The 26948-nt window shown below is 58.2% G+C and overlaps 2 protein-coding genes and 1 non-coding gene across 9 annotated transcripts; 1 reads left to right on the forward strand and 2 right to left on the reverse strand.

Annotated features, from left to right (window-relative positions):
* Positions 1–3892: 3892 nt before the first annotated feature.
* On the reverse strand, positions 3893–7436 carry LOC100092445 (sperm acrosome-associated protein 5-like). 5 transcript variants are annotated; one of them, XM_029067721.2, is made up of 5 exons: positions 7285–7436; positions 6055–6240; positions 5675–5833; positions 4728–4806; positions 3893–4176 (listed from the first exon to the last, which is right to left on the reverse strand). In XM_029067721.2, the coding sequence occupies exons 2-5, from the start codon at positions 6197–6199 to the stop codon at positions 4110–4112; spliced, it is 450 nt and encodes a 149-aa protein (XP_028923554.1). In that variant the 5' UTR covers positions 6200–6240; positions 7285–7436; the 3' UTR covers positions 3893–4109. The 5 variants fall into 5 exon arrangements, 4 of the variants coding, with proteins under 4 accessions (XP_028923554.1, XP_028923552.1, XP_028923549.1 ...); XM_029067719.2 differs by lacking the exon at positions 7285–7436 and adding an exon at positions 6642–6777; XM_029067716.2 differs by lacking the exon at positions 7285–7436 and adding an exon at positions 6626–6745.
* Positions 7437–9179: 1743 nt separating this feature from the next.
* Positions 9180–9301, forward strand: MIR1378 (microRNA mir-1378). The gene has a single exon (NR_034809.1). It is a non-coding gene; the product is annotated as a microRNA mir-1378 (primary transcript).
* Positions 9302–10085: 784 nt separating this feature from the next.
* On the reverse strand, positions 10086–26224 carry LOC100092458 (cold-inducible RNA-binding protein-like). Of its 3 annotated transcripts, none has more exons than XR_003760430.2 (8): positions 26110–26224; positions 25517–25637; positions 19058–19164; positions 16359–16452; positions 16196–16280; positions 15137–15202; positions 11918–12007; positions 10086–10235 (listed from the first exon to the last, which is right to left on the reverse strand). XR_003760430.2 is itself a non-coding variant. In XM_029067088.2 (7 exons), the coding sequence occupies exons 2-6, from the start codon at positions 25614–25616 to the stop codon at positions 15139–15141; spliced, it is 450 nt and encodes a 149-aa protein (XP_028922921.1). In that variant the 5' UTR covers positions 25617–25637; positions 26110–26224; the 3' UTR covers positions 13672–14466; positions 15137–15138. The 3 variants fall into 3 exon arrangements, 1 of the variants encoding a protein (XP_028922921.1); XR_003760431.2 differs by having other exon boundaries at positions 10086–10238; XM_029067088.2 differs by lacking the exons at positions 10086–10235; positions 11918–12007 and adding an exon at positions 13672–14466.
* Positions 26225–26948: the final 724 nt, after the last annotated feature.

Below are 26948 nucleotides of genomic sequence, written 5' to 3' on the forward strand. Positions count from 1 at the left end.
CATAGCAGCGTGACCGAGTGGAAAGAGCATGGGTCTGAGAGGCAGGGAATCTGGGTTCTAATGGCTGCTGAGCCGTGTGACCTTAGGCACGCTACTTAACTTCTCTGTGCGTCAATTCCTCATTGGTAAAATGGGGATGAAATACCTGTTTTCCATCCCCCTTGGCCCATGAGCCTCATGCGCAACAGGGACTTGTCTGATCTGATAAATTTGTGTCTACCCCACAGATCAGTGCTTGACAATAAGAAGTGTTTAGCAAATACCATCAATAGTCAGTGCTTACAAATACCACAAGGACTATTAGTATTGTTAGTTTTATTATATCCCAGCTTAACTCCTGCCTCCAACCTTTCCCTTCTCCAGTCTATACCCATACTGCTGCCCAGATCATCTTCCTAAAGTGCCGTTTTGCACATTCCTCCAAGACCTCCAATCGTCATCCGTTCCTCTGCATCAAGCAGTAACTTCTCACCATTAGCTTTAAGGAACTCCATCCCTCCCTACTTATCCACTATCTTCTCCCGCTATAATCCAGCTCACACTCCTCATTCTGTATCGTCAGTTTCAAGGTCCTCAGATCGGTTCTTTCCCTCCTACTTCCACAGCCATTCCCACCCCAACCTAGTGTCCAAGAAACCTTTCCAGATTGCCCATGAAGAATCACCACACAGAAGTCCATATTTGATTGACCTTGAAGGAGCCTGAAACCCAGCTCCCAACCCTCTCCCCATTCTACCACGGGCTAGACTGGTTGAGGTGGGGTTGTGGGAAGGCATCAAAGTAGGAGTATGTGGGGATAGGGGGGTTAACATCTGGGAAAGGGACTGCTGGGAACAAACACAGATTTAAGAAACTGTATCTCAATCTCTTCTGTCTCATAATAATAATGATCACTGTGGTATTTGTTTAGGGCTTACTATGTGCCAGGCACTGTGCTAAGTGCTGGGGTAGACATAAGGTAATTGAGCTAGACACAATCCCTGTTCCACACAGGGCTTTCAGTCTTAATCCCCATTTTACAGAGGAGGTAACTGAGGCACAGAGGAAGTGAAATGACTTGCCCAAGGTCACACACACAGCAGTCAAGTGGTGGATCAGGATTAGAATCCAGATCCTTCTGAGTCCCAGGTCTGATCACCGCTGACTCTTCACCCACATCCTTCCTCAAGCCTGGAAATCCCCCTCCCTTTAGGGTCCACCATTCTCCCCACCTTCAAAACCCTCCTAAAATTACATCTCCTTCAAGAGGCCTTCTCTGACTATGCCTTCATTTCCCCTACCTGCCCTCTCCTCTGTATTGGCTACACACTTGGCCGCATGATCCCCTTAAGCACTGTGATATTCACCCCGGCCCCACGCACTTAAGTAGATGGTCTTTATATTTTATTATGTCCTCTATCTGTTTATTTTAATGTCTGTCTCTTCCAATAGACTGTAAGGTTCTTATTAAAGTATTTGTTAAGCAATTCCTATGCGCAAAGCCTATCCTATGCCCTGGGGTAATAAATAAAAATAAATATGGTATTTGTTAAGCGCTATGTGCCAAGCACTCTTCTAAGTGCTGGGATAGATACAAGTGAATCGAGTTGGACACAGTCCCTTTCCCACATGGGTCTCACAGTCTTAATCCTCATTTTACTGATGAGGTAACTGAGGCCCAAAGAAGTGCACTGACTCACCCAAGGTCACACAGCAGATGAGTGGCAGAGCTGGGATTAGAACTCATGTCTTCTGACTCCTAAGCTCGGGCTCTTGCCACTAGGCCCCTGTGCTTCTCTAGATGCGAGTAGATGCAAGGGATAGATGTGAGTCAGGTTGTACACAGTCCCGTGCCACATGGGGCTCACACTCTCATTGAATCTCCATTTTACAGATGAGGAAACTGAGGCCCAGAGAAGTTAATTCACCTGCCCAAGGTCACACAGCAGACAAGTAGCACAGCCGGGTTAGAATCCAGGTCCTTTTGACTCCCAGGCCCGGGCGGGCTCTTTCCTCTGGGCCAAGCTGCTCCTCCTTGTACACAGGGGTCACATCTACAAACTCCTGGGTATTGTGCTTTTCCAAGCTCTAAATATGGTGCTCTGCCCAAAGAAAGCACTCAATAAATACCACTGATGGATTGATCGATTGATTCTCTGGCCCAGAATCTCTTCTCCTTTCAAAACCACCAGGCTGCAGTACTGTCCTCCTTCAGAGCCCTTCTGAAATCTGAAATGGAAGAGCAGTGGAAACAGCACAGGTCTGGGAGACAGAGGACCCGGTTCCTGATACCAGCTCTACCACATGGAGGCTGGGTGGTCTGGGGGAAGTCAGTTAACTTCTCTGTGTCTCAGTTTCCCTACTGATTCAGTACCTAGTCTCCCTCCAATTTAAACCGTGAGTGCTACGTGAGATAGAGACTGTGTCCAACCTAATTAACTTGTATCTTAGACCAGGATTTGACCCATAGTAAGCGCTCAACAAACATAATAATAATAGTAATTATAATAATAATGGCATTTGTTAAGCGCTTACTATGTGCCGGGCTCTGAACTAAGAGCTAGGATAGATCCAAGCAAATCGGGTTGGACACAGTCCCTGTCTCACGTGGGGCTCACAGTCTCCATCCCCACTTTACAGATCAGGATACTGAGGTCCAGGGAAGTAAAGTGACTTGCCCAAGGTCACACAGCAGACAAGTGGCAGAGCTGGGATTAGAACCCATAACCTTATCACTTCTCTGGGAGGCCTTCCCCGATTAATTTTTCTCCCACTTAAGTAGATGGTCTTTATATTTTATGATGTCCTCTATCTGTTAATTTTAACGTCTGTCTCTTCCAGTAGACTGTAAGGTTCTTATTAAGGTATTTGTTAAGTACTTCCTATGCACAAAGCCTATACTACGCCCTGGGGTAATAGATCTAGAATCTCCCCAACTATGCCCTTGTGTATTCACAGCCATCCAGAGTATTTCTAAACACATTCACTTACCCTACCATCCAAGCACTGGCTCACATATACATCCACATCTTCCTCTTCCTGGTTCAGTGTCTTTCTCCCTGCTTAGATTGTAAGTTCCTTGTGGTCAGGGATCTTGTACCCTCCCAAGCACCTCAATAAACAGTATTGATTGACTCTCACAGATGAGCTTCTCCATCTCTCAGCCCTGGCCCCAGACAACACCAACATGGTGATAACTGTGGTCTTATTAAAAGTGTCCCCCCCTCTAGACTGGAAGCTCAGGGACTATATCTGCTAATTCTCTTGTACTCTCCCAAGCACTTAATACAGTGCTCTGCACATAGTAAGCACTCAGTAAATCCAATCGATTGATTGTTAGGGATTTACTAGGTGCCAAGCACTGAACTGACCTCTGGGGGAGATAATCTAATCAAATGGGACACAATCCCTATTTCAAACCCAGCCCATAGTTTAACAGGGAGGGAGAACAAGGATTATTACATTCCCAACCCAACCTGGTTTCTGGTGTCAGGGTGGGCAGGGGAAGGAGACCCCCATCCCACCAGGCTCAGTCTACCATGCACAGGGTACAGTGCTCTGCACTCAGTAAGCGCTCAGTAAAATATGACTGAATAAATAGGTCCCCACGAGTGGATTGGGGATCACGGGCCCCACGGAACAAGGGGTCCCTTGATGCATGCAGCCCCCTCAGACCCACAGAGGACTTGCTCTCAGCTAAAGGCCCCTCTCCCATGCTCCCCACAAGCCCTGCCTCCACCCCTCCACGGGGGGGTTTGCTGTCTGTCATTGTCCCAAGCCCAGAAGGACCAGGCCTCTCCCTCCAAGGCCTGAATTTGGACCAGATTCCCAGCCCTCTGTCCTGGGACACCGCCCCTACTCCCACCCCCCCCCCACCTCCCCTCCATCCCAACCTCCAAGAAACCTTTCCAGATTGCCAGTGAAGAATCATCACAGAGGTTCTATATTCACTTGATCTTGAAGGAGCATGAAATCCAATTCCCAGCCCTCTCCCCATTCCTCCATGGGCTAGACTGGTTGAGGTGGGGTAGGGGAAGGAGTCAAATTGGGAGTGTGATGGGATGTGAGGGTTAACAGCTGGGAAAGGGGCCACTAGGTACAGACACCAATGCAGAACAGACCCATCCCCTTCACAGGTCACAATCCTTCAGCCACAAGGACAGGTCTTGGCCTTTACAGTTGTCCACCCAGTCTTTCCTGTCAGGGGGGAGGGGGAGGGAGAAGAAAGCACAGTTATTCACAGCCCTGGACTCCTCCATCAGCTGGGTCAAGAAGAACCGCCCCCCACTCTGATTTTCCCAGCCTCCTCAGGACTTTACCCACTCGGTAGGGCCCAGACCACCCCTCTCACCATCTTCAAAGTCCTACTAAAATCATATCTCCACCAGATAGCCATCCTGACTAACCTCTCATCTCCCCAGGCTATTCTCCCTCCATGATGATGATGATGATGATGATGATGATGATGATGATACGCATTTGTTTGCCACTTACTATGTCCAATCTCTGTACTAAGCCCTGAGGTAGGTATAAGGTAATCGGGTCGGACATGGTCCCTGTCAGACTTGGGGTTCGTAGTTTAAGTAGGAGGGAGAACAGGTCTTATGGATGCTGTACCCCTTAAGTACTTGGATATTCCTCCCACCCCATCAGGATTTATGAGCATACCCTGCCAGGTACTCTGTGCTTCCCCTCTCTGGAATGTACTTTAGACCGCCCTCGATTGATGGTAAGTTTCTTATCCTCACCAGGCGTTCATCCCGGCCGGCTGCCTGACCACTTGCTTGACGCAAAGGATGTCATCCAGAAGATTCTGATTCAGCAAATCTGGAGACAACCAGGATAGCTAGGTGACCCCAAGTGGACAGTGTCCCTCTAGACTACGAGTTCCTTGTGGACTCTCAGCTTGTTACGGCCAGGGAAAGTGTCTTCTGAGTCTATTGTGTTGTACTCTCCCAGGTGCTTCATACAGTGCTCTGCACTCAATAAATGAAAATGATAATAATAATAATGATAATGGTATTTGTTAAGGGCTTACTATGTGCCAAGCACTGTGGTAAGCACTGGAGTAGATACAAGGTGATTAGGTACTTAATCCCCATTTTATAGACGAGGTAACTGAGGCATAGAGAAGTTAAGTGACTTGCCCAAGGTCACAGACAAGCGACAGCAGACAAGTGTGGATCCGGGATTAGAAACCATATCCTCTGACTCCCAAGCCCGAGCTCTTGCCACTGGGCCATGCTGCTTCTAATCGATCAATCAATGGTATTTATTGAGCACTTACTCTGTGCAGGGTACTGTACTAAGTGCTTGGGAGAGTACAAAACTACAGAATGAGCAGCCACGTTCCCTGCTCGAAATGAGCTTACAGAGGGGGAGAAGGTAAAATGAATGAGTAAATAATTTGTAATCAAGTATTAATTGATTAATTGAATCATGGGATGGAATGGGGAATGACAAGAGAGGCTGGGATTGAAGTAGATATAAATACTTCAAGATGAGCTTGTATCTACCCCAGAGGTTAGTAGGGTGCCTGGCACGTAGCAAGCGCTTAACAAATGCCATAAAAATAAAGGAGGTGGAGCAGGACTGGGCTTTCCTGGATTCCAGGAGGAAGGAAAGATTCTGGGCAGGGATGGGCCGTGATGGGGCGGGGGGAGGGTTGTGTGTGTGTGAGAGAGAGAATGCTCACCCTTGCAGTCTAGGTGGCACAGGTTCTGGGTGGGAGTCTCCTCGTTCTCACACCACCAGGAGGAGCTCAGCTGGAAGATGCCATAGTCTTTGCTGCCGTCCAGGTTGTGGTCCACGGCGGCCGTATCGAAGCCGCTGGCATAGAAAGCCAGGCACAGCCCTGTTGGGGGAGCACTGGAGCTGGAGGACCTGGGGGAACCCAAGGCTGAGGCTGGGGGAAGGGGAAAGCTGAGGGGGAAGGGGCTTGGCGAGGGGACCCTGCGTGGCAGAGCGCCCAGGGAAGGTGTGGGGAGGGGTCAACCTGAAACGGGACGAGGGGCGGCCAAGGCCTCATCAGGTCTAGGGGCTGCTCACTCCAAGGCCCCGGCGCTTGTCACTCACAGTCCCCCAGGCTGTAGCTCTGGAAACCGTCCAATCCACCTATCTCCAGCTGCCGGGCCAGCTCACAGCGGCCGTAGATCTTGGCCTTGGCAGTGGTCCCCAGCAGGAGGGCCAGCAATATGGCCTTGTCCACTCTGAACCCCATTGCCCTCTCTGCCTTCCGGGCACTCCCGGCAGCTCCGGCCCCTGCAGCGGAACCGGCGGTCAGTCTGGGGGGGGGGGCCGGGGGCTACCGGCCAGTTCTCCGTGGCCACGCGTCCCCGAGCCCATGGACCCCATGGGAGGGGCAGGGAACAGGATTCTAGCCGGGGTTAGGAAGGAAGGGATCTGGGGCCCCCCCCCCCCCCCCCCCCGGCCACGTGAGAGACCGCCCGGTCTTCCCGGCTCGTCCCGGACCAGTTCTCCGGTCCCAAACCAGCTCTCCGGTCCAGGAGGAGGGAGAGGGAAGAAAGGGGAAGGTCCAAGGCCCGAAGGTCTGAGCTGCCCAACCGAGGCAGCCTGGGATGACCAAAATCAGGTCTCTGGGGACAGCACCGACCACTCTCCCACCCCCAATCTGGCCCTGCCTCACCAAGATCGGCCCCCACCTACTACAGCAAGAGACCCCTGAGGCAAAACCTGGAGCTCAAACCCTTCCCTGCTGCTCTTCGGCCCGCCAGGCACCACGGCACCACCGAGGCAAGTCTCCCCAGAACCCAGGGCTCTGTGACATAATGCTTCCCGTTCTAGAACCCCACCTGGCTCTGGACCCAGCCAGGGTCCCTTCCCCTGCAGGGGGATTCAATCCAGAAGCTGGGTGGCCGGGGGTGAGTGGGGATCCACCCTCACCGCAGAGTACTGGCTGTTTACACTTTTAGCACTCGATGGTCATCACACTCTCAGACTCCACGTCACTCGTGTTCATAACCTTCAACTCCGGCATTTCCTCGATCTCTAACTTATTTTAATGTCTGTCTCGCCCTCTAGTCCTCAACTCCCGTAGGCAGGGCTCCTGTCTCCCGACTCCGAGGTAGTGTACTCTCCCGAGGGTTTAGTACAGTGCTCTGCACACAGTAAGGGCTCGATCAATGCCATTGATTGATGACCCTGATCCCCTAGCAAACAGGCCTATCCTCTGCCTCTCTCGGTGCCTCCGTCCATTTACATCGTGGTCGGGAGAGGTGAGGGGGCAGGGCACGGACCGAGCCTCGGGCCTTCTGCCCCCCGGACACCGTGGGCAGAGAAACTGACCGGATCCAGAGAGGCGAACACGGAGAAACCGTCCGGGGGGGGTGGGGTGGGTGTCTCTGGGCCCGGACAAGAGGGGTTTGGGGGACCCCGAGACTCGGCCCTCCCCCCAACTCTCCGAGCGTCTAGGCGGAGATCCAAGGGGGAGATGGTCCGGGCCGCGGCCACCGCCCCTCCCCCCTCCCCGCCCCCCATTGTGGCGCTATGCAGGAATGCGGCCCCGGAGATAGCAGTGCAAATGAAGCTGGGGTGGGGTGGGGACGGGACACAAAGGACCAGAGACCCCCCTCCCTGCCCCACCCCCGGCCGGCCCGCAGCTCCGGCGCCAGCGCCTCCCCGCTATCGATCATTTTTTCGTTCAATCGTATTTATTGAGCGTTTACTGGGTGCAGAACACTGTACTAAGCGCCCGGGAGAGGACGACAGAACAATAAACGGACACATTTCCTGCCCGCAGGGCGCTTCTGGCGTGCCTCCTCGGCGCCCTCGTACCCAGTGAGCCATCACCCCCTAGACCCAGAGTGACCCAGACTCCTCGTACCCAGACCCGGTAACCCAGCCACCCCCCAACCCGGCCCGCGGGTGACCCAATCCACCCGAATCCAAAGTGACCCAGCGCCCCCAGACCCCGAGATCCAAAGCAGCTTCCCTGTGCCCGGTGATTCAAACCCGCTCAAATCCAGAGTGACCCACCGTCCTCTTACCTAGTGACTCGGCCAGGTCCCCACCCGCCCCGGACCCAGGGACCCGCCACCCCGGATTTAGCCCTCCCCTAGCCAGAGTGCCCCAGCCCCCGCCCCCCCCCCCGAGCCAGAGTGCCCCGGCCTCTCCGTACCCAGTGACTCCGCCCAGCCCCCCGACCCCCTTTGTCACTCGCGGACCCCGGGGCGATGAGCCCCCCAGCCTCCCCCTTAGCCAGTCACCTGGCTCTCCCAGGCCTAGAGTGAGTATCAGACCAGACCCCCAAATAGGCAGTGGTCCAGCTCCCCCGTCCCCGTTCATCGAGCCATGCCGGATCCCTCCCCTCCCTCGCCACCGCTGGGGCCTGGAGACCCTAAGACCCGAGGGGGTGGGGGGCGCTTGGAAGTGGTTCCCAGGGCAGTGCAACCCCGTGTCTCCGCGGCCACGTGGGGCCTCGGCGGGGGGAGCTGAAGGACGTAGACTCAGTTTCCCTCCCAGACCCCGGGACGGGGTGGGGGAGGAGGCGCGGGGAGGGGGGAGGGGCGCTGGGAGGAGGCGGGGGAGGGCGGGCTGGGGTCCGGGCCCATGACCTTGATTGGCGGAGCCGGGGACGGGGGCGGGACCGAAGCCCCCTCGCTCCTGCCCTGCTATATGAGGGACCGGCGGAGCCGGGGCCTGGTCCTGAGGGAGACAGCGAGGTCGGGGACCAGGTGAGTCGGCGGGGGGGGGGGGGGGCGGGCAGGGAGAGGAGGGAGGGACTTGCCGGCCCCGGGGCTGGAGGAAAGGGAAGGGAAGGGAAGGGAGAGGAGGGAGGGAAGGAGGGAGCTGCTGGCCCCCGCGGCCCTGCCCGGCCCTGTCCGGCCCTGTCCGGCCCTGCCCGGCCCGGCGGCAGCCCCCAGACCCGGGCGCGCTCCGCTCCGAGCCGCGGAAAGTGCTTCGTGTTTGGGTGCGGCCGCCCGGCCCTTCCGCCCGACGCCCACCTTGGGGTGGGGGGGGGGTCGACGCCCCGGTCGACGCCCCCGCCCCCGCCGCGGCTCCGGATCCCCTCACCCCGGGGCACCTGTGCGAAACTCTGCCATAAGTGCTCCGCGATGAGGAGAGCCGGGCCCGCCCTCCGGGGGGTGGGGGGCGCCGGGGCCTCCGGGAGGGGTGGCGAGGGGGGAGGTCCCGGCCGCTCCGGGGGGGCCCCACCCGGACCCCCGCACCGCCCTGTGCCTGTTTCCCCCCGGGGAAGTGCTGGGTGTTTGGGTGAGGCTCCGCCGGGATACCGCGGCCCACGTGGGGCCGGGGAGGAGGGGGCGCAGCGCACCGGACCGCCAGCTCGCCGAGGGCAGGGGACGCGTCTGTTGGGTCTGTTGTGCTCTCCCGAGCGCTCACTACAGTGCTCTGCACGCGCTAAGCGCTCAGTTGACACGACTCACCGAAGACCTAGGCCTGGGGCCGACGGGGAGGAAGACCCACAGCGACCGCCCCGCGGCCGCCCGGAGGATCCGGAAGGGAAACTGAGGCACGAGCCGTGATCGAGAGAGCCGGGCTCCGCATTGAGAAGAGCGCGCGGGGAGCGGGGTTTGGGGGGAGGAAGAGGTCCACCCGCTCTCTGGTGCCCGCCTTTGAGGGCCGAGGAAAGGGGGGGAAAATCTCACCGACCGCTTTGTTGAATTAAAATGATTTTTATCTGACGGTTGTCTGTCTGTCCGGTCCGGGCTCTCCTCGGGGCTCGAGCCGCGCCCCCCTCCCCCGCTCCGGCCCCGAGGAGTGAAGGGGGGGGGGTTCGCACGGGACGGGGCGCCCCGGGGGTCCGGGAGTCTTGTCCTGGGCGAGGTGGGTCCGGTCGCAGCGCCGGGGTGGGGGTGGTCTCCGGCCCTCACCGACCCCTTGTGCCTCGGCCCCTGGGGCCGCCCCTTCGCAGGGATTGATGCCCCCGACGCCCCGGGGCCGGGGGCAGGAGGTGTGCGCCCACCTGGGGGGGTCGTCCGACCACCGTCTCCCGGCGAAGGGGCTCTGCTCTGGGCGGTGGTCGCCGAGGGCGGACCTGAGGCGAGGCGGCGGCCGCCGGGTGGGCCTGCCTGGCCCCGCCGTCGAGGGGCTGTGGGGTTTGACACCAATCAGACACAGGCCCGCGATTTCCACACTCCGCACGTGGCCTTGGCTTTATTCACAGATGGGGGGCGGGGGGGCCCCCAGCCAGCACTCCCCCCAAGGTGACCAGGGCCGGGCCGACCGCCCGGTGGCCCGCCGGGGCGCTGCCGGTGCCCGCCGGTGGGAGGGACTACCTGCTGGGAGAAAAAGCCAGTCAGCCCACAGGGCAGGCGGGAAAAGCTGCTTGGTTCTGGACATTTGGGAGGGAGGGGAGCCGGAGGGTGGGCCGTGCCGGCGCGGGGGTGCGGAGGACCAGGTTCTACTCCTGCCCCTGAAGGGGAGACCTCTCGCCCTAGGACACCAACCAGCCTAAGTCAAACTTTCAGGAGCAGAGTGGTTTCTCCAAACCAATTAAGCCTTTGGGCCTTGCCCTCAGTCCCTACTCCACCTCCCGCTGGAGGGCATCCTCCATCTAGCTGTTGTTGCTACTGGACTCTATCAAGGTATTAATGCTCCTAGCACATCGTCCTTTTGGCCCTTTATTTCCCTCTCCGGGCCTCACCGTTGCCACCCCCCTCCAGGCTTTTATTCTGAGCCCATGAGCGCTGCCTGGGGAGGCCAGGGCTACCGTAGGTGTGTTTCCCTGCAGCCACTTAATTACCAGCTAGTCTTCTACACTGGAAGGCTGCGAGCAGGGAACATGTCTGCCAACTCATACTCTCCCCAAGAGCTTGGTAATAATAATAATGTTGGTATTTGTTAACCGCTTACTATGGGCCGAGCACTCTTCTAAGCGCTGGGGTAGACACACGGGAATCAGGTTGCCCCACGTGGGGCTCACAGTCTTCACCCCCATTTTACAGATGAGGTAACTGAGGCACCGAGAAGTTAAGTGACTTGCCCAAAGTCACACAGCTGACAAGTGACCGAGCCGGGATTCAAACCCATGACCTCTGACTCCAAAGCCTGTGCTCTTTCCACTGAGCCACGCTGCTTCTTGGTACAGTGCTCTGCGCACAGTGAACACTGGATACAATTTATTTTTGCCCATGCCTACTGAATTATTTCCTCTGATTACCATTAGCTCCTGGTGGGCAGGGGGGACGCCGCTTTTTATGCTATCTGCTGAGCCCTAAGTATAGGCCAGGCACTGTACTAAGCACTGGAGAGAGAATCGGGTTGGGTACGGTCCTCGTCCCACACGGGGCACACGATCTCGATGCCCGTTTTGCAGATAATGGGCCCAGAGAAGTGAAGTGACTTACCCGAGGTCGCATAGCCGGCAATTGGAGACGGAATTAAAACTCGGGTCCTCAGACTCCCAGACCTGTGTTCTTTCTATGAGTCTACACTGCTTCTCGAGCCAAAACGAGCCAGTAGCTTGCTCTGGACTAACCAAGTGCTTAGAGAAGCAGCGTGGCTCAGGGGAAAGAGCCCGGGCTTGGGAGTCGGAGGTCAAGGGTCTAATCCCGGATCCGCCATTTGCCAACTGTGTGACTTTGGGCAAGTCACTTAACTTCTCTGTGCCTCAGTCACCTCATCTGGAAAAGGGGGATTCAGACTACGTGCGCCACGTGGGACAACCCGATCACCTTGCATCCGCCCCCAGCGCTTAGAACAGTGTGTTGCACATAGTAAGCGTTTAACAAATACCAGCATTATCATTATTACCTAGTGCAGTGCTTTGCCCACAGGTGTCCCAAAAATACTCTTGCCACTACTCACACCTGGAAGAGGATAGCAGAGAGGGTGAGTGGGCCTCCTGGGTGTTGCTGGTGGGGGGCAGGGGCAGGAGCCTGGCAAGGGAAGCTGTCGGGTCGGTCCGGTGCCTTTGGCTCTCGGCACACCCCCAGCAAGCGAGTCACTGAGCTCCTACCTGACAGAGCAGAGCCCCTTTGCTCTGGTTCATCGCTGTGCCGTGTTCCGCTCTGGACGAGGGCATGCAGCCAGACACCGGCTCCTTCACCTGCCAAGGTAAATCTGCGTTACTACCTCTATCTACCTCAGCTCACAAAGCCTCCGGCCCCACCGCCCACCCCCAACACTTATCCCCAACCCCACGACCAGAGCTCTGTTTTCTGCAGCAGGGAAGACTGTTTCCCTGCCAGAAACCAGGATCAGCTGCCATTCCCTCCGCTCTACCTCCGGCCCGGCCTCTGCCCGGACCCCCAAAGCCGGGGCTCAAAAGGGCCTCCCCGCCATCACTCCAGCCCCTCGGCTCAAGCGCCACCGGACTTGAGTCTCCGACGACCGCAAGTTCAGATGCCAGGGGGACCGGACCCCTGAAATCAGAACTAAAAGGCCCAGTTCAGCTGAGAGACCCCCGAGCCGGGGAGGGGTCAGGTCCTAGGTGTGGGAGCAGAGCTACCCCCATATCCTAAGACCTCAGGGTTTCCAAGTTGGGGGCCCGAGGGCAAGGTTTCTACAGCTGTGGCAATTGAGCAAGGAACAAGGGGGATCGTCCGCCTTGAGCGGCTCCCAGCAGCCAGCCCCAAGTCCACTCACTGAGAGCCCCATCCTCCCCCAGGGCAGGGCAGGGCAGGGCAGGGCCTCCCAGCCCATATCCACTCAGCTCTCCAGCACCACCCGTCATTGTGAGTACCCGCTGGGAAGGAAGGGGCAGACACATCCGCCAAAACCAGGCGGACCACCGACCGCAGCCGAGTCCACTCCAGGTTTCCCCAGGGTCTGTCCGGTTCAGACCCTGGGAACAACGGCCACACACACACACTGCTCTCAGACGCCATAAAGTTCCATCACGAAGGCCCTGTGTCGGCATCGATCGCGTCGACGCGCTCACAAGAGAAGGAAGATGAGGACATGAGCAAAAGGAGTTACCTCGAATTACGGGACTATTTCCACCTAGGAGCTAGCCGAGAGAGCGGCTCTCGTCTCCCACGCTTCACTGTGAGGGCCACAGCGCTCCGGGCCTCCGAGGACACTGGTCTCCAAAGGCTAGCAGAGAACGCTCAGGGCGGTCGAGTCAGGACAGGGCTAACTAGAAGCCAGCCCCCCACCCTCCACCCCCGGCAGGAAGGCAGGCAGGCAGGCAGACAGGCAGGAAGACAGGCGGGACGCCTGCAAGCACCAGTGTTCCCCGTCCCACCCGGGCGAGTCAGAGACGGGCCTTAGGCTCCCGAATTCCAAGCGCCTCGAAGCAGCACGGGGTGGACCCTGAGCGGCAACAGGAGCGACGCTAGTCACGGGGAAGCCACTGTGTTGCAGCGAGTGCTTGAGAAAGTTGCTCAGAACTGAGCCGGGAAGGGAGAGAAGGGAGGAGGGAAGAGGGGGGAGGGAGGAGGGAGAGGAGCACCAATGAAGGCGTGGCTCGGGCTCCACCTGGGCGGCTTGGCTCAGCAAACCCCGAAAGACAGGAGCTGCCCGTGCTGCCAAAAAGGCTTTCCAGTTCCAGGTCAAGAAATTTGCAACTGTCCTCTCTTCTTCTCCTCCACCCACTCTAACAGCTAGCTACCCTGTCTCAGCTCCTCCTCCTGCTTGCCACACCATCTTTGTCAGTCACCTTCTCTCCCTTCCTTCCTTCCGTCCTTCCTTCCTCAGCCCTGCCCTGGCCGGAGGGGGCTCTGGCTGAGGACTGTGCTGTGCGAGGAAATGTCAATGTCGAGAGCAGAGTTCGTTTCAGAGTTCATCTTTTTAATAGGCTTCGTGAAGCCAGAAAACTGAGTACAGGAGTTCCTTAACCACTTCAAATACAATGGAATACGCGTTTCTTTTCTCTTCCAGTAAAAAAAGGACAATATAAACAAACATTTTCAAGAACCTCTCATGGAAAGTTTGCAAATCTAGTCTGGGCAACTTGCATCGAACAGTAAAAATACCTCTTTTTTTTTTTTTTTTTTTGCTTAATGCAGGTCGAACAAGCAAGCAGTTTCTCTTTAGTCATACCAAGGTGGTCTGCCTTTCCAATTCCCCCTGGGCTGCATTTCTTCCTTGCCATACTAAAGGAACGGTTTAAAGAAAAAAAAGGTCCCAGATTTCACCATGAAAAAAACAAAAACCACCACAGCTTAGTAAAGCTTGGAGGGCTATGATCATGAAAAAGGGAGTCAGAGACCCCAGACTCAAAAACTACTTTGAAAGAAAAAGACCTGGATGGCAACGCCAAAGATCGCAATTGAACCAAAATACTGCCTTTCCAAAATGATTTAACCCCCTAGAAACAGACGGAGCTCTCTCAGAGAAAGTCTGAAGGGGCTACGTCGAGGTGGAAGCTGCCAGGCTGTATGTGTCTGTGTGTCTGTGTGTGTGTGTGTGTGTGTGTGTGTGTGTGTGTGAGATACTACAAAAAGGGAAGATACAAGTAGATGTACTAAACAATAAGGTTTCGGCGAAGCTCCAAAAATCTTTATAAATACAGCCATTGGAAGGACGATCTTGAGTCAGGAAGGATTTTTAGTCGGTGTGCAGCTGAGGACAAGAAGCAGGTACAATCGTAAAGGCACTGAATGAAGAATATCGACACGATGCAGCAATTCACTCCCCTAGATTAGTTCAGAGACAGTCCCCCTCCCGGCCCCCGTTAAGGCATTGAGGACTGTGGGATTGATTCTCAGAATTAGAGAGGAGACCGTCAGCTAGTTTGACTCTCATCGTTCCAAAGAAACTTGCTTTGCAGACTCTTAAGCTGAGCGGGCTCGGGTCCCCCGCCGTTTGGGCGGCAGCAGAGAGGCCTGGAGGAGGAGGGTTAGGCATCTGCTGCTGCCCACAGACCGGCCGGGGGCACCCAGCGGGCGGCACTGCTCGAGGAGCAGGAGCAGCCGTCTCAGAGCGAGAAGAGGAGGTCCCTGTCCGCCGCCCCCGCGAGAGCAGACCGTAGAAGTCGGGAGAGGACTCGGCGCGGGGGTGCGTGCGTCGGTCGGGCGGGAAAGAGCGGGTGCCCGCCGACACCCTGGCACCTAGCGGGCACCCCTGAGGGGAGCTAAGGGACAGAAAAATGGCTCGAGGAGGGGTGACCCGAGACCTCGTGAAAGTATTCAATGGAGCACGAGGCCCAGGATTCAAAGAGTAGCCCGACACCAGAACACACCAAAACTCACGGTTCCCTTCCCCCGAGGCCCCCTCGCCCCAAAGCGCTTACCCTTAGTTGTCGTAGTTGTCTCTGTAGGAGCCTCCGGAGTAGCGGTCCCCGTAGCCTCCTTGGTTTCTGGAAGCAAAGCGAACGGGCCTTGGTCCCCTCCACGCGCCTCGCTGCCTTCTCCACCCCAGCAGCCTCCCGGGTCGGAGGGAACACGAGTGGGAAGGCACCGCTCCCTACTAAACCAAAGCCAACTGGCCCACCTCGGCGCCCACCGGCCAAGAAGAGGAGCCAGGTCCCGGGCCGCCATTCTCAAGCCGCAAGTGGCTGGCAGCAGCCCTGGGGAGACCGGGGCCTTCAATAACTCCAAGTGATCCAATTTCTGCCCAGTACCCGGGCCCGATGAAGGGTCCCTCTCCTCTGCACTGCTTCTCAAATCATCCTGTAGCCCAAAGGCTTTGTCCTTCCGAAGGAGGCGGGACTCCCTCCCCCACCTTTTTTATGGTATTTGGGCCAGGGCTTGGGCTTACTGTGGGTCAGGCACCGTACAGACTGTGGGCTTGTGATCAGGGAATGTTTCTGTTCATTGTTGTGGTGTACTCTCCAAGCGCTTAGTACAGCGCTCTGCACCGAGTAAGCACTCAATAAATAAAACTGAAAGCACCGGGGTAGATCCGAGGTAACCAGGTTGGGTGCAGTCTCTACCTACATGGGGCTCACGGTCTAAGTCACAGGGAGGAGGATTTAATCCCCATTTTTCAGATGAGAAAACCAAGCCACACAGAAGCGAAGTGATTTGCCCAAGGTCACAAAGCAGACAGATGGCAGAGCCGGAATTAGAACGCAGGGCCTCTGACTTCCGGGCTCACGCTCTTTCCACTAGGCCACACTACTTCTCCATGGGCACGGAGGGTCTGCTGGTGCCTCTCCGCAGCCCCGGGGGATTCCAGGCAGCACTGGAAGGCTGAGGGCTGGGGGGCGTGAGCCAAGGACCGGTTGAACACTCCCCCACTTCCCCTCCCTCCCCGGTGCCTCGCAACCCACCGCTCGGACCGGGAGGACGGCAACGCCGCCGGTCCGAGGCGGGCGGGCCAGCCGCGCCCCCGGCCTGCCTCGCTTTACCTGCCCCCGTAGTAGTTTCTGGAGCCGCCGTAGCCTCCGCTGCGGTCATCGTACCGGCCGCCGCCGTAGCTCCTGTCTCCGCCCCCTGCAGAACAGAGCGGGACCAATCAAGGCTGTGTCTGGAGGTCAGACAGCGCACGAGCAGCAGACGACGAGCTCTCACCTCTGGAGAAGCCACGGCCCCGTCCTCTGCCCACAGAGGACCCGCGGGAAGACTTTCCTGCCTGGTCCACACGGATCTGACGCCCGTCCACGGACTGAAAGACAGGAGCAGACCGTTAGTCACACTGGAAAACTCTCATCTGTGCACATCCTTCCTTTTCAGGGGTGGCAGGACGGGCGTGGGGACAGCTTCCTGGGAAAGGCTGCTCTGGACCAGCCCGCCGAGAGGAACCATCCAGAGCGCGCATCTCCTGCCCAAGACGCTCAGAGGACTCGGAAACCAAAGGAGCAGGACGTGAAGCAACGTGGCCTACGGGAAAGAGCAGGGGAGTCAGAGGATCTAGATTCTTATCTCAGTTCGGCCACTTGCCTGCTGCGTCACCTCGGGTAAGTCATGTCGCTTCTCTGTGCCTCAGTCTCCTCATCTGTAAAATGGAGGATTTAATACCCTTCCACCTAGACAGTGAGCCCCATAAGGGAAAGGGAACATGACCAATCTAATTACCCTCTAACTACCCCAGCACTCAGTACACTGTTTTGGACAGAGTAAGCACTTAACAGATACCTCCATTCTTCTTATTAAGGAACTCAGCGGCTCCAGCCTCACCCAGCTCCGACCACGGGGAACCGGGATGTTGGGGACTTCAAGTTCTGCTTACTAGCTTCAAGGTTTCAGCCCCCACCTCTGACTCTCCCCCCGTCCAGTCTCTGTACCTTGTTGCAGATTCAGAAGGAAGGGGCGTGACACCCCAGCAGCCGCCACCCGGCCACAAACCCCTTGAGGCGAGCTGTCGGTGACGGCCCTTTCCCTCACCTCACCCCAGGCCGGCAGAGGGAAAAGTAGCCCTCCCCCGCTAGTCACCGGGCCAAAAAACGTGAGGCCAAGTGTTTTCTGTCCGAGTCACAGAGAGGGAGGGACTTGTGATGGAAGCCCAAAATGGACTGCTCCACAATCCAGGAAGTTCAGGTGGGGAAAGCGGCAAATCGGTCTCAGTGAGCCAGACGAAAGCTTAGGCCTCTGCAGCCTGGGGAGAGAGAGAGAGGCAGGCCGAGAGGGGACCAGGGCTCAACTCTGCAAAATCCTCGAAGGGCATAGGCAGGGCTAACACAGGTCTGCTGCTCCCCAAAGTCCCCCAGCCCCAGGACAAAGGGACAAACCCCAAGGGTGCTCCAAGCTGGCAGCTGCCAGACTCAGATCAGCAGGTGAACGTGCTCTCACAGGAGGCACTGCGGGTGGAAGACATCAACGGGCTCCAGAGGGGTCGGGCCAGGGCAGAGGCGAGGTCCGGAGGGGGTTTCGGCTGCAAAGCTCCCCCCCGCCTGAACTACTCTATTCTTTTATGTCGACCGGGGACATTCAATACGGCCAGTCTCCAGGCCACGTTGGGAGAAACAGACCTCAGAAATGGCAGACTCCCACGGCCCGAGAGTCCAGACTTCCCTCAGTCCTGCAGCAAAGGCAGTAACGAGAGGATTAACGAGTTTAACGCCGACAGGAAGCGGCTCTGTCCGACAGGCACCCGCGGCCACGATACCAGTCCCGCTTCAGACCACCGGCCCAGTCCTGGCCGGGTCACCCGGTCAGCCCCTCGCGCTCAGACCGGTTTGCTCTTTCTCACTTGCTCCTCTGGGTTTTCAGCATTTGGATCTAAGCTTTCAATCCTCGAAGGCAGGTGCTTCACCTCAGAGGTGGTGCCAGTGCATTGGGTTTGATCCGTGCCACCCCTAAAGCGAGTGGAAAGAGCCGACGGCTGGAAATCAGGTCTCCTGGGCTCCCCGCCCAGCACTGCATCACCGTGGCACCCTGCCAGCGCCCTCCCTATTGAAAGCCTCGGTGGCCACACCGATAAGGAGCCACCCCCGGCCGGCCCTTCCTCCTGCAGATGGCGGAAGGCGGCGCTTTTGAGCGGACGGCGTCGTTCATGTACTCGACCCACAGAAAAGTGAACTAAACACAGTGAAACGTGCTTGAAACTATTCACTTCCAGAGCACCTGAATCTTCTAGACCGAGAGCCCGCTGGGAAGGGAACACATCTCCCAACTCTATTTTACTGTATGTTCCCAAGCAGTCAGTGCAGTGTTCCGCACACAGTCAGAATAACTGACTGATTAAATGCTGTTTCCACAAAAGCCCCTCATTGCTCCCCGCCTCCCCCGGCCTGCTTCTCCCTTTCCCTCAAGACTCTAAGGTCAAAGCCAACCCAGCCAGGGTGGCGGGGCCGGGCCTGGATTGGCACCTGCTAGAATCCCAGAAGTGATGCTCAGGAGACAAGCTGACACCCGGGAAGGGCCTCCCTCAGCCACCAGGGCAACCGTGGAAGGGGCTGCCCTCCACCTTTCTATACCGAAGGCTGCAGCTCGGCCACCCCGTGAAGGGCTGGAGGAGTCCAGGTGAAGGGCTGGAGGAGTCCAGGCCCAAGAGGAAAGAGAGCCACCTGTCTGGAGAACCTCTTCCTCTGGATTTCTTCTCTGTGTGAGGCTTGACAGCCTAACTCCATGCCGCAAGCCGGCAGCCTGCCCAACACCAACTCCGCCGAGCCGAGCACTCCCGGGCCCCCGAGGCCCGGATCCCGCTCCGGGAGTGGGGATCTCTGCTTCCTTGGGTCTTTTCCCAGACTCGGGGCCCAGGATCCCTGGAGGAAGGGACAGCCAGGGCAGGCACCCGCTCTGCTCCCCGCCCGCTCCTCCCCAGAGCTCACCTCTCCATTCATGGCTCTCATGGCATCCTTGGCATCCTCAGGACGGCGATAGGTGATGAAACCAAAGCCTCGGGACCGCTGAGTCTCTCGGTCTTTAACCACCACCACTGGAAAACAACACATCATCAGGCCTCCTTGTCAGACGCCACCGTGGAGGCCCAAGAGACGAGGTGAGGAAAGAGAGGCGATCCCACTTTGGAGGATAGGGGTGGCCTAATACTCCCAGTCCTGGGGGGCTCCCGGGGCCCAAGAGGGGAGAGACTGCCGCTCGGCCAACACCCGGGACCGTCGAGGGGAGCCGGCAACGGGGATAGGAGGCACCCTTGCTCATTGCCACCGTGAGAGAGGCAGCTCATCTCTGGTGACTCTCTGTGTTTCAGACTCGGGGGTCCGGGGTGGGGAGGAGAGGGAGCGGGAGAGAAGAAAGACGGTTAAGACGGTCACGGGAGAACATAAGGGAATCTTGAAACCGTATGGGTCAGCTTTCTAGAAAACCCGAGACCCTCTGTAAGATTTTCTTTGCTTTTGAAATGTCCTGGGCTCAGCAGGCCCCCTTCAGAGGCAGCAGACAGGTTAAAGACCAGCCTGGGGCCCCACCCCATCACATTGGGTCACGGGTTCTACTCTCCAGTGGCTTGGTGGGGGGAGGGGCCCGCAAACTCTTCTAAATACAATGAGCTGAGAATCTAAGGACTTCCTGAAGTGAAATCCCTGGCTTCCGCCATCGAGGCAGAGGGGATGTTAATCCCAGGAGGAGGCAGGCAGGCACCCCGCATCCCGAACCGCTCTGACGGGCAAACTCTCCAAACTCTTAGTTCGGGGTTCAACACCTAGTTGATGTCATCGACCGCCTGCCCGACAGCCTATTCTTTTACCTGCCCTGCCAACCGGAGCGGTGGGTCCGGTCGGGCGGCGAGGAGGGACTGACCACCTCGACCCTCCCATGCCGGTTTGCCTCCGGACCACACGATTAGTAATGTCCAATCACCCGACAGGATGTGGAGGAAACCGGTCCGTGACGGGAGCGGGATTTTTTGCAGCTCTGGAGCTCCCAGCCCAACCCTCCGCCGGAGAAACGGCGACCCGCCGATTCGAGCCCGAGAGGCCCGGGACCGAGATGTTCGATCACGGCAGAGTAGGAGGAAGCCAGCTTGACATTTTCACAGGAGAAAGTTTAGCTTTCGCCTATTCCTCCTACACGTGAATCCGAAGCAGATCTGCCTGAAACTCTGGCCGGGCCCAGCCAGGACAGCACCGTCCAACCCACGCTGCCGTGCGCAAGGCCGGGCTGGCGCTGGCCCTCGGCATCCATCATAGGCGTCCCCTGCCTGACTCCAGAGGGAGGGTTCTGGCCTCCGGATGACTCCAGCGCGGCCAATCTGACAGAGCGGATGCCACGTGACTGCTCACCGGTGGTGCCTGCCGTCCTGCTCTCTCTCTCCAGGCCCCGATCAACCCGCCCTCAAATGCAACCACCTGCCATACAGGAGGAAGAGGCCACTTCCAAATGCAACAACCCCGCCACCGAAATGGCCCAGTCTCCCCTCCACCGGCCAACTGCGGGCCAAAAGGGAGCCTTGGTCTGGGCCATTCCCACCGGGACCCCGGACGCCGACCCCCGCGTCGACGAGCCCCGAGACCGTCGAATGCCAACGGCAAGCCCAGTCCGGGGGCGGGGGACTGCCCATCACGAATGGAGGCTGGGAGGTCATAATCAAGGGTTTTAGAAAGGTTTCCTATTCACGGGATACAATAACTGAAGTCACTGTTGGCAGGCGGTTTCTCCTGCAGGTTTCAGGTTCTCGACACTTGGCTCGGGGTCACGTCCGCAGCAGCCCGGGGAAATGCCCAGGCTTAAAGAACCTTGGGGACTTAACTGAATAACTACGGAAGTGTATACTATGTGCCAAGCACTGTAAGAAGCACAGAGATAGATACAAGTTAATCAGGTTGGACACACAGTCGGTGAACCAGAGGGCAGGCCGGGTATTAATCCCCATTTCAGAGACGAGGATTCTGAGGCACACAGTAGTACTAGTAATAATTGTGGCATCTGTTATGCGCTTAGTAATTGCCAAAGACCAAAGTAAGCACAGGTTAGATGCAAGATAAGCGGGATGGCCACAGGCCCTGCCCGACTGTGGGCCTCCCTGTCTGGGGAGGAGGAAGGACAAGCAATGAGTCCCCATCTTACGGATGAGGAAACCGAGGCACCGAGAAGTGAAGCGACTTGCCCACGGTCACACGGCAAGCAAGTGCCAGAATCCGGATCAGAACCCAGCTCCTCCGACTCCCAGTTCCGGGATCTTACCGAGGGTCGTGCTGGGTTAAACCAACGCCCCTCGCCTCTCTTTATCACCGGGGTCCCCGGCACCCAGACTTTGGGGGGGGGGGAGGGAGGGGCTACTCGGCTTTTAAGATGTTCAATAAGCCCTCCCCCCAACCCCTTCCTAGCTTCCCTCCCCTCCCACTACCACTCAGCCCCCACACTCGGTTTCTCTAAAACCAACCCTGTTGACCGTGTCTCACTCGGTCGACCCTCGCTCGCTCATCGCTCCCCTCATATCCGGCAGATCCCACTCTCCCGATCCTCAAAGCCCTATTAAACTCTCACCTTCTCCGGGAAGCCTTCCCTGACTAATCCCACCCCGTTTTCCCTCCCTTCTGCCTCCCCTTGCACTTGGGCTCGTACCCCGCCGTGCGAGCGCTCCGATATTCACCCCAACTCCAACATGCACGTACGAAGCCTATCCTCGGTTGCTTCCCCTATCTGTATTTCACTGTCTGCCTCATCCGCTAGGCTGTACGCTCCTTGAGGGCAGGGATCTTGTCTATCTACCCTATCCGCCCTCTCCCAAGCACTCAGTGCAGCGCTGGCCACACAGAAATGGCTCAATAAACACCACTCACTGACCAAGTGACCGTTACTAAGGGATAAGAGGATACAACCAAAGGCTGCCAGTAACATGCAGCAGAGAGCGGCCAAAAGGGAGAGGAGCTGCCATTAACGGAATGACAGGAGTAGCTCCCCAAGCACGAGGCCGATCGACAGGCGGGAAGAGGAAACTCCGGAGGCACCGTCTGCTCTACCGAATGTGCTCTTGCTGAGAAGGGATGAAGCCTGCTTCATCGGAAGGCTGGGTGCCAAAAAGTGGCCAGAAATTCATATCCGGCCAGCGGTACCAAACGGCAGGTCCTCGATCCTCGGTCACGCGTATATGCGGTAGGGAAGCCCAGTGGGGCCCCTCGGCCCATCTCACACAGCCCTGAAGCAGCTCTGTGGAGCTGCAACATCCCCACCGCTCCAAATCCAGCCCGCTCACCCAGCGCGCCTCCGCACCGTCAAGTATGGTTGGGACCAAGGGAGAGACTCTGCTTCACACACCCGGGGATAATAATTATAACAACAACAACAATAGTTAGGGTACTTGTCAAGGGCTTTCTATGTGCCAAGCCCTTTCTTCCTAAGCACTGTGGTAGATAGGAGTTAATCAGGCTGGCCTCGGCCCCTGTCCCACATGGGGCTCACACTCTTATCCCCATTTTACAGAGGAGGGAACAAAAAAGTGAAGTGACTTGCCCGAAGTCACAGAGCGGACACGTGGTGGAGCCGGGATTAGAACCCAGGTCCCTCTGATTCCCAAGCCCATGCTCTATCCATAAAACCACGATAGAGGGCCAGAGGTGTGTGTTGACCCAGAGTCCACTGTGCCGGCGTAGCCTCCTCCAGGGCTGGGAGTCCTTGGGGCCATCTGGTTCCAGCACAACATCCACGGGATGTTCTTCAACTGCAAATACCAACACACGCACCTCGGCGCTCAAGACCTCCAGATACAGAAAAGACCAGTGGGACACGGGCCGGGAAGAACTCTGGTCCTCCCCCCGGCCCGAACCCGGGAAAGTAAATGGAGAGGCCTGACCCCCGGGGCCCAGGTGGGAGGGGGCCATCCCGACTCTACCTCCCTGGAAAGGCTAGGATCGAACCCAACGCTAGCTCCCTGCAACGGCCAGGATGGTGTGGCTGGGTGCCAACAGGCTGCCCTCCCCCCGGGGCGCCGTCCCATCCAATGTTCTCTGTTGGCACTTCCCAGGAAGTCACACCCCATTAACCGCTTTGTTAAAGGTTGGCACATCCGCGGAGGTGGCCCGACGCCTGACGGGGCACCCCCGTGGGTGGTTTCCCCGATGGGACCCGGGTCCCGGAGCCCCGAAGCCGAACAGACGTAGGCAAGGGTGCTTACTGCCTCCGTGCCCCACAAGCAGACTTTCGGTCCCCGCAGGCGATGATGCAGCGACGACATACCTGCGAAACGGGCGAGTCTAGAAAAACGGGGCGCCGGCTCTTTGCTGTGAGTGTGGGGGGTGGAAAGGGGCTGGACGGGACTCGAGAGGGAGGGGCCGCTGCACTCTATTTGACCTCTCTTAGGTCCTGGTCGTGACCCCGAAGTCCAGCCCCCAAAAAATGAACTTGCTCTCCCCAAACTGGAAAGCTGGGGGGGGGGGGGGGGGGGGCAGCTCCTGTCGGCCTCCCACAATCGGTACTAGTGTTTCAAATACTTAAGGCACAATGCAAACCCTCCCCCTTTACATGCTAGAAAACTGAGGCTACAGGGGAGGGCAGTGGAGGGAAGAGCCCTGGGCACTATACGGAAGCCTCCCGCATCAAACAAAAACTCCTCACTCTTGGCTTCAAAGCTCTCCATCACCTTGCCCCCTACCTCACTTCCCTTCTTTCTACTGCTTAACTCCTCAGGGTCCGCCATTCTCGCCTGTCCCGCCGTCGACCCCCGGTCCACGTCCTACCGCTGTCTTGGAACGCCCTCCCTCTTCACATCCACCAAACTCTCTTCCCCTCTTCAAAGCCCTACTGAGAGCTCACCTCCTCCAGGAAGCCTTCCCAGACAGCCTCCCCTTTCCCTCTGCCCCTCCTCCTCCCTTCAGCACTGTGCTCACTTGTCTATATTATCTATCCCAGCTCTGCCACTTGTCAGCTGTGTGACTGTGGGCGAGTCACTTCACTTCTCTGGGCCTCAGTGACCTCATCCGTAAAATGGGGATGAAGACTGGGAGCCCCACGTGGGACAGCCTGATTACCTGTATCTCCCCCAGCGTTTAGAACAGTGCTCTGCACACAGCAAGCGCTTAACAAATAACATTATTATTATTATTACCCTATTAATTTTGTTAATGAGGTGTCTATCTCCTTGATTCTATTGATCTTGTCTCGTTTCGTTTCGCTCTGCTTTGCTTTGCTGTCCGTCTCCCCCGTTCAGACCGTGAGCCCGTCAATGGGCAGGGATTGTCTCTATCTGTGGCCGAATTGTACATACTTAGTCCAGAGCTCTGCGCGTAGTAAGCGCTCAAGAAATACTATTAATTGAACCGAATGAATGAAGCCTGCTTCATCGGAAGGCTGGGTGCCAAAAAGGGGCCCGAAATTCATATCCGGCCAACGGTACCAAACGGCAGGTCCTCGATCCTCAGCCTAAAACCGAGCATTACAGGGTTCGACCAGATCTTGCAACGAACGGGCCCGAGAGGGAAAGCCAAGGGGGAGCCGGGGGGTCTCCCCAACTGCACTGTCTGGGAGCTTTGCCGGGCCTACGGCCGTGTGAGAAAACAGCAACAATAACGGTAGCATTTAAGTGCTTATCCCGAGCCAGACGCCGCGGTGTACGCCAAGTGAGCAGATCGGACATAGTACCTGTCCTGTATGGGGCTCCGAGTTGAAAGAGGGAGGGAGAAACGGTGAACCTTCTCGGAACAAGGGACGATTCTTTCTGCCTGCGAGGGACGGAGAGGCCCCAAATGGGGAGGTGGAGGAGAAGGAGGAGCGGGAGGACGGGGAGAAAGAGGAGAAGGAGGAGGAGAAAAAGGAGGAGGAGGAGGAGGAAAAGGAGAAAGAGGAGGAAGAGGAAAAAGAAGAAGAGGAGGAAAAGCAAAAGGAGGAGGAGAAGGAAAAGCACAAGGAGGAGAAGAAGGAAAAGCAAAAGGAGGAGGAAAAAAAAGAGGAAGAGGAAAAGGAGAAGGAAGAGGAGAAAAAGGAAGAGGGGGAAAAGGAAGAGGAAAAAGAGGAGGAGAAAAAGGAGGAGGAGAAGGAAAAGCACAAGGAGGAGGAGAAGGAAAAGCAAAAGGAGGAGGAAAAAAAGGAGGAAGAGGAAAAGGAGAAGGAAGAGGAGAAAAAGGAAGAGGGGGAAAAGGAAGAGGAAAAAGAGGAGGAGAAAAAGGAGGAGGAGAAAGAAAAGCAAAAGGAGGAGGAAAAAAAGGAGGAAGAGGAAAAGGGGAAGAGGAGGAAAAGGGGAAGAGGAGGAAAGGAAGAGGAAAAAGAGGAGGAGGAAAAGGAGGAGGAAAAGGAAGAAAAGGAGGAGGAAAAGGAGGAGGAAAAGGAGGAGGCGGCGGCGGAGGCCTGTGCCGGAGGCCGCTGTGGGGTGGGGATGGTGGAGGGGGACCAGGTGTCACCTTCGGATATCTCTCCGTAGGGAGCGAAGAGCTGCTCCAGGCTCTGCTCGTTGGTGTCGAAGCTGAGGCCCCCGATGAACAGTTTCCCTTCGTCGGCCATGGTGGGGAGCGGCGGCTTCCTCTGGGGGGGGAGGGGAGGGAGAAGGGGGGGGGGATCAGCGGGGGGAGAGGGGGGCAGCGCGGACCCCGCCTCCCGCCGAACCGTGTGGGGGAGGAGGGGGCGCGGAGCGCGGGAAGAGGGAGGAGGAGAGAGGCGGGGAGAGGCGGGGAGGAGGCGGGGAGGGGCGGGGAGGGGCGGGTCCGGTCCGGTGGGAGGCAGCGCGGGGCGGAGGGGCCGGACATGGCGGGGGGCGGGGGGGGGAAGGGGGGAAGGGGGGAGGGGCGGCCCCGGCCCCGCGGCTCCTTCCCGCGCATGCGCCCCGCCCCGGCCGCCGAGCCCCATCGCCATCTTTCACCCCAACCCCGCCCCGCCGCCGCCGCCGCCCCCGCCGCCGCCCGGCCCCCAAAGCGGCCCCGAGGCCCCCAAGGCGGCCCGCTCCCTCGGCCGCTCGCTCGCCCGGTCGGCCGCTCGGTCTGTGGGCCCGGGGACTCACCGGGCGGACGGACGGGCGGGCGGGCGGACGGGCGGGCGGGAGAGAGACGCTGGCGCTGAGGCGGCGGGAGAGCGAGCAGCGCGAGGGCGACGGCGAGGCGGCGACCCCAGGGAGCGCGCGCCCCGCCCCCACGCGCTCGCCGCGCCCCGCCATTGGCTCAGCCGCACCCGCGTCACCTTTCCACGCCTCGCCTCCCCCCCCCCCCCCGCCCCTGGGGGGGGGGGGCCTCGAGCGCGCGCGCGCGCGCGCCCCAGCGCCGGCCAGAACAAAAGAGGCGGCGGCGCGAGGCCAGGCCGGGGCGCGAGGCCAGGCCGGGGCGCGAGGCCAGGCCGGGGCGCGAGGCCGGGGCGCGAGGCCGGGGCGCGAGGCCGGGGCGCGAGGCCGGGGCGCGAGGCCGGGGCGCGAGGCCGCCTCCGGACCAGGCGCCACCTCCGGACCAGGCGCCACCTCCCACCCTCACCGAAACGCTGAGGACCCAGGCGTCCCGCGGCCTCCTGCGAGACGCACAGCCACCGAACCTAAGCAAAGCGGGGCCCGCTGCCTCGTCGTCCCCCTGAAAGGAGAAAGGCCACGAGGGTCCGCGGGGAGGGGCTGCCCATCACCACAAGCGGCCAACTAAGCACTCCGCGCCCACCCCTGTGCTAAGCGCTGGCGGCCAGACAGTGGAGGCAGATTGGACGCAGGCGCCGTCAATCAGTCAATGGGACTGATGGGCTACTGACTAATAATAATGTGGGTATTGGGTAAGCGCTTACTATGTGCAGAGCACCGTTCTAAGCGCCGGGGGTAGATCCAGGGTCATCAGGTTGTCCCACCTGAGGCTCACGGTCTCCATCCCC

The sequence above is a fragment of the Ornithorhynchus anatinus genome, chromosome 6 (genome assembly GCF_004115215.2).
Source record: "Ornithorhynchus anatinus isolate Pmale09 chromosome 6, mOrnAna1.pri.v4, whole genome shotgun sequence".
Taxonomy (NCBI): Eukaryota; Metazoa; Chordata; class Mammalia; order Monotremata; family Ornithorhynchidae; genus Ornithorhynchus; species Ornithorhynchus anatinus.